This window comes from Sinocyclocheilus rhinocerous, unplaced genomic scaffold (genome assembly GCF_001515625.1).
Source record: "Sinocyclocheilus rhinocerous isolate Xijiao unplaced genomic scaffold, SAMN03320098_v1.1 scaffold7469, whole genome shotgun sequence".
NCBI classification, from domain to species: Eukaryota; Metazoa; Chordata; class Actinopteri; order Cypriniformes; family Cyprinidae; genus Sinocyclocheilus; species Sinocyclocheilus rhinocerous.
In genome coordinates this window covers 39,096-44,997 of record NW_015648710.1, presented here as the reverse complement: position 1 = coordinate 44,997, position 5,902 = coordinate 39,096, and the positions used below count along the sequence as shown (strand labels likewise).

General features: G+C 34.0%; 1 protein-coding gene across 1 annotated transcript in view; it reads left to right on the top strand.

Annotated features, from left to right (window-relative positions):
- The window catches only part of LOC107710206 (coxsackievirus and adenovirus receptor homolog), a 9,786-nt gene that overhangs the window by 1,117 nt on the left and 2,767 nt on the right, over positions 1–5,902 (top strand). Inside the window, exon 2 of the mRNA XM_016514946.1 lies at positions 631–963. Coding sequence (XP_016370432.1) covers positions 631–963 — 333 coding nt within the window. The remainder of the gene's footprint in view (positions 1–630; positions 964–5,902) is intronic.

Genomic DNA, 5,902 nt, shown 5'->3' with positions numbered 1-5,902 from the left:
AGTGTGCCCGCTGCTGTTAAATATTCCTCACTTTGTTTGTTTTAAAGTGCACCATGAGTGACGGATCCGCATCCCGCCACGACCCTCGCACTCTGCCAACTCGATGTGCTTTCATTTTCATTTTCATTTGTAATAGACACCTCTCTGAGACATGTTTTTGTGCCTTCCTGATATAAATTACTATGAATTTGATATGGTAATTCATATGGAGACACTAATTTGGGCAAAATCACTAATGACTTGTTTAAGACTTGAATCTTAAAGCTGAAGACTCGGGACTCGACTTGGACTTGCCTGTCTTGACTCGGGACTTGACTCGAGACTTGAATGCAAAGACTCGAGACTTACTTGTGACTTGCAAAACAATGACTTGGTCCCACCTCTGCCATTAACATCACTGTAAGTTATGAGCCATTTTACTTTCTTAACTCAACCCAGGTTCTTGTTCATTCACGTTCAGTGGTAGTGAAGTTCTTTTATAGGGATCTATGAGTGCCGAAGGAGTTGGGGGCGTTGTACTTTATCAATGGTGTCATGAATTCATACACGTAATACAAAGTCTTAATGGAGAAGATGCTACACATTAATAGCATAATCTCTGTTTAGAAATGGTTTCTGTTTGTTGTCCAGGTGCATTTGGTGCCGATGTAATGAAGTCAGTGTCAGTGATGGTGGGAGATTCTGTCACTTTATACACTGATGATACTGAAACACAGGGAGCTCAGGAACTGGTGTGGAAGATTCAAGGTGAAAATAAATTCATAGCAGAGATTGATAAAGAAATCAATACACTCTCTGTACCTGGGAATGATGAAGAACCATTCAAAGGCAGACTGAAGCTGGATGGTCAGACTGGATCTCTGACCATCACAAACCTCAAAACCACAGACTCTAGAGTGTATGAACTACAGATCAAGACCAGCAGAGAGACCAAATACAAGATATTCAATGTCATTGTCCGCGGTGAGTGTGATCATTATGTGATTTAACTGTCAAAGATGCTTTGGAATAATCACCAAAATATAAAAAAAAATTTATTAAAATGAAAAATTACAGTATGTTAATAAACACTCTCAAGATGTACAGAGCAGAATTTGTAAATAATATATTAATATTTTCAGAGGAACTGTAATGCTTGACCTTCAGAAGAGTTAACATGACTCTTTCCCCATCAAAATATTTGAAATATAATTAATATAGAATATAAATCTTGATAGATGCAAAACTCTCCAAATGAATTTAAATGTTATTTCTTAGCTTCCCTAACCATGGTATATTAAATATTTACAATAGTTACAACCAAGGGCTCAAGGTTTTCTCTTAGCATGGGTCAGTTACCCCCTGTTGCTAAGATGCAGTAACTACACCATTATTTTATTTTATTTTTCAAACATCATTAGTGAATCACAAGTATTTCATTATATTATATATGATTTGCCATTGACAATCTGGAGGGCTCTTAAAGTGAAATGGTGAAATGAAGTGTTGCTATTGCTCTAGAAATATCACAAACATATACAAATGCGATTAAAGAGATTTTAGACTTTATATAATGTGATGCAGATATTCTATCCAGTAAGCTTATTTTTATTTTTATATTTTTTTGTTTTTTGGTAACATTGGCGCTGGCAAAATGCACACTATTGACTTTTGTGGGAAAATATGCTCTTTGGTTTTTAGTGATTACTATAAGGAAGATCAATAATTTAATAGATTTTTTTTATTAACCTTCTGGTGGTGTTTGGGTCATTTTGGCTTGGAGAGGATTATTGGAAGGAAGAGGAAGTTAATGTTCTCGCATTGGGCTAAAACTTAATTCCTTTGCTAACACAGGGAACTTTTTTCCACCTTGTTACACTTGTGGTGTTCCTGGTCAAAAATGACTGGCCTACAAAAAATAACTTATACATTTCTCATTATGCTATATTATAACTTTAGAAAAATAAATCCAGTACTTGGTAATAATATAGCATAACAAATTATTTACAAGCTTTCTTTTAAAGGGCTGGCCATTTTTGACCATGAACACCAAATGTGCTATAGTGTTTTCTATACAGCAAGGCTTAAACATGTTATAAACATTATAGTGTAAGTTCATTTTTGTAACAAAAATGTTTATGATTTCAGTAAAATAAGTGTACTTGTATGACCCTGCCATTTGTTCTTTTATATTTTGGATTCTTCAAACATTGAGGAAATAAACCCTGTTGTAAGCAAATTAAGTCCTATATGTCATTTTGCGTTTCTATTTCTTAATTGGCTGAAATGCAGATCACTCATTCTAAACTCCTTTATTTCCAGATACCCAGATTTGAATCTGTATTTTTTTTAAATGTCTTTCTTTTTTTATGGAGGAAAAATAGACTTCAAATACATTGACATTTTAAGTCTTAAAATAGCACAAAACCTAGTGATCATGTTCTACATAATGTTTCAAAGAGCATCTTGACCTCCAACAAAAGCCGTACAAAGAGTCACATGATATTTTCTTATATTTTCTTCATGTTACGTATTATTGTTTCTTTGTTTGAAATCTTTTAAAATCTTGATCCTTTGTGTTTAGAGTATTTCAAATTTAAATTAGAATTGGAGTCACACATTTTCAGGTTCTCAGCCATTTGGCTTTCACTTTACATATACATTTAAATGTGCATTATGTTAAAACGAATTACAAAATTATAACCTTAATCTCTGTTTTAAATGGTTTCTGTTTGTTCTCTTCATGTGTTTGTTGTTGAAACAGATGTTGTGGAGTCAGTATCATTGATGGAGGGAGATAATGTTACTCTTCACACTGATGTTACTGAAATACAAAGAGATGATGTGATACGGTGGTTTGGAGACCAAGGCACCCTCATCGCTCGCTTAAAGGGCCCTGCTGACGGGAGTTGGAGTAACATTGATCTGAACGATCAAACCGGGGAACTCACCATCAGAAAGTTTGAAGATCAAGTCATCATTATTGCTCACTTAACCTTTTAACTGTCGCCCTCACTAGTTGAGCTCAAACACAAACATGACCTACACAAACTAAAACAGTCACAGTTCATGAACCCTCTGGACTACAGACATAACTGAGGTCTCTTTAGAAAGATGATAGTTCTGAGTTTAATGTTCAAATATCAGAATAATTTATATGAGTATAGAAAAAGAGTATGAGATCCTTAAATATTTTGGAAAAGTTATTATAATTTTATTTATGCAAAGTGGATTTAGAAGTAAATATATGAGACTGTGCTAGAGCAACTCAAAAAGCAATGAAGTCAAAGCCACAAGTCTGACCAAGTTACCATTAAAATACGAAGATGGAGGCACTAAAAATGAGATTCCTGTAATCCTTTTTCTTAGTTAAAGTAAATTTTAAAAGGACACTAGGAGACTCAAAATAGAGCCACTAGTAATTACCATGAGGTGAAACACAATATAAGACTATTTACAACATGTTTTAAGCTGCAATTAATGAACACTAAAACAGCCTTGCTTTGATTTACATCTTTGCCTGTATGTCGAACTTTTAGTTCAGCAGAGGACACAGGCCTTCTATATGTGCTAAACCATAAATACTGTAGCAGAAAAAAATTAATTATGTTGGCTTATATCATATAAGGCATGAAGCATAGTGTTGGTACAGCACACGTCTCACTACCACATGTAGCTTCTCAGCTACTTTTCAGATAGGCCTAACATTTTTCACATTGTGAACTCATAATCAGGTCTGGCTCTATTCTGGCATGGAATACTTACTTTTTCACACCCAATCAATTCTCAACCAATGGATAGTGAATTTGGGGTAGGACAATCTGCTTATAAAGACCACGGGGACACGACAGTTAAAGGCAGAGAGAGGAAGTGTTCAGGAAACATGGTTGATAACAGTATTTATTTCGGCAATTCCGTTTTGTTACGACAGTTATTTGTATATAAATAATGCAACACAACTTCAGTAAGAATAAAAATATTACGATTCCTGTATAGAAATTTGAAAACTTACACACGAGACTGACTGCAGATACAAATCCACATAATCTCTGTAATAATATATTTGTTGGCTACATTTTCGTCCATCAGAACTTTACCAGCGTTCCCCTGACTGCCTGCGTGCACTGAAGATTGTAGTTTGTGTTTATTATTATGTCACAACAGCCGGTGGCGCTGTTAGAATGTTTTGAATCACTGACCAATCAGCGCTGCACGGAGAACGCTGGTTGTGGAGTTATTCTGTACGTAGGACTCTAGCAAATATGAAAATACAACGTTTTACTACTAAAACACCCCTCGGATTGCATAATTTATTAGACAATTTATAATAATTAAAATTTATTCCGAGGCAAACAAAGCAAAAATACTAGCAATTTATCTTAAATTACATAAGTTTGGACTAAACATCTAACTGATTTGTGTTTTGGGTTTTTGTCATAAAAATACGCCGATATTTGTAAGATTGAATTTACCTGTCATCTTTACTGGACAAAAACAGTTCTGAATTCCCTGTTACTGTGCTGTGTGTATTGATGTGATCTCCTAATACGAATTAAAATGATGTGATCGCTATAACATTACGCTTCTAAATATCTAAACCCGAGCCTTTGAACTTTCGAATGACGTATTGTTCGTTAAACCTAATTAAGACTTTGATGGTAAAAGCATGCAGTAAATGTCAACAAACAAACTTCGAAACCGACGATGGTCTCGAGCAGGTTAATGGATTAAAGGGCCCTGCTGACGGGAGTTGGAGTAACATTGATCTGAACGATCAAACCGGGGAACTCACCATCAGAAACATCCAAAGAGATCAATCTGGAGATTATAAAGTGGAGATCAACACCAGCAGTATGATTTTACATAGGAAATTACGTATTAATATAATTAGTGGTGAGTAGCCCAAACTTACTATTAGACTTTTTAAAGTGGTAGTTTACCAAAATTAAGTATTAAAAGCATTTCACAATAATTTGGCCCATTATAATGAATAAAAATAATTATTGCATTTAAAAGTCTCTTTAAAAGGTTCAGGTCTCTTTAATAGTGGTAGAGGAAATGGTAAGTAGGCCTATCATACTTTGTATTTATATTTTTGAGGTGTATTGTAGTCAGGGAGGGTACGGTCAAGCTTAACAACTCAACCCTGTCATGTAAAATTAAGATGGAAAATTATTATTTTAATCCATAAGTATAAACAATGTACTTATTTTTTGCTACCATATATGGTCTACTCTCCTAACTACATGAGGAGCAGTGGCTGTTTTGAGTAAAAAACAACAACAACAACAACCACCCCGTCACAAATATGTACATTTCTCATTGTTTCGGGGTTGCAAACTTGTGACAGGGTTTAGTTATTTACTAAATTTATTAATAATTTTAATTTAAAAATATAGTCATGGTTTCAGTAAATATATACTTATCAAAATCATGACTACTCATAATTTTGTTATACAATGTAATATGTCCACTTAAACTTTGATAAGCATCCTACATCAGAAATTGCACCAATATTTGCAGCAGAAAGACAATATTGGGCTTGCAGATATGTTGACCCAGAAAGAAGAGCACAATACGAGAAAGAAACAAAACTGAAAATTAAAATTGAAGGCAGTGTATCCCTTCAAATGTGTTAGTCTTCAGCCCCGTCACACCTTGTCACATTAATATTTTTGGAAAAAACAAAGAGGAAAGACAATTAAGAATGAAAATATTTCTTGCTGTTTACCATCTGACATGTTAAGGACTAACATGATAAAATTGTGGTTTTGGTTCAACACCTAAATGAACAATATATATATACAAAAAAAAGAGACCATAAACACACAATTTGTATATTTTTAATATTTTTTAACTTCAGTCATAAAATGTTACATATGTTATCATTAAAGGGGTCATATGATGCGATTTCAATTTTTCC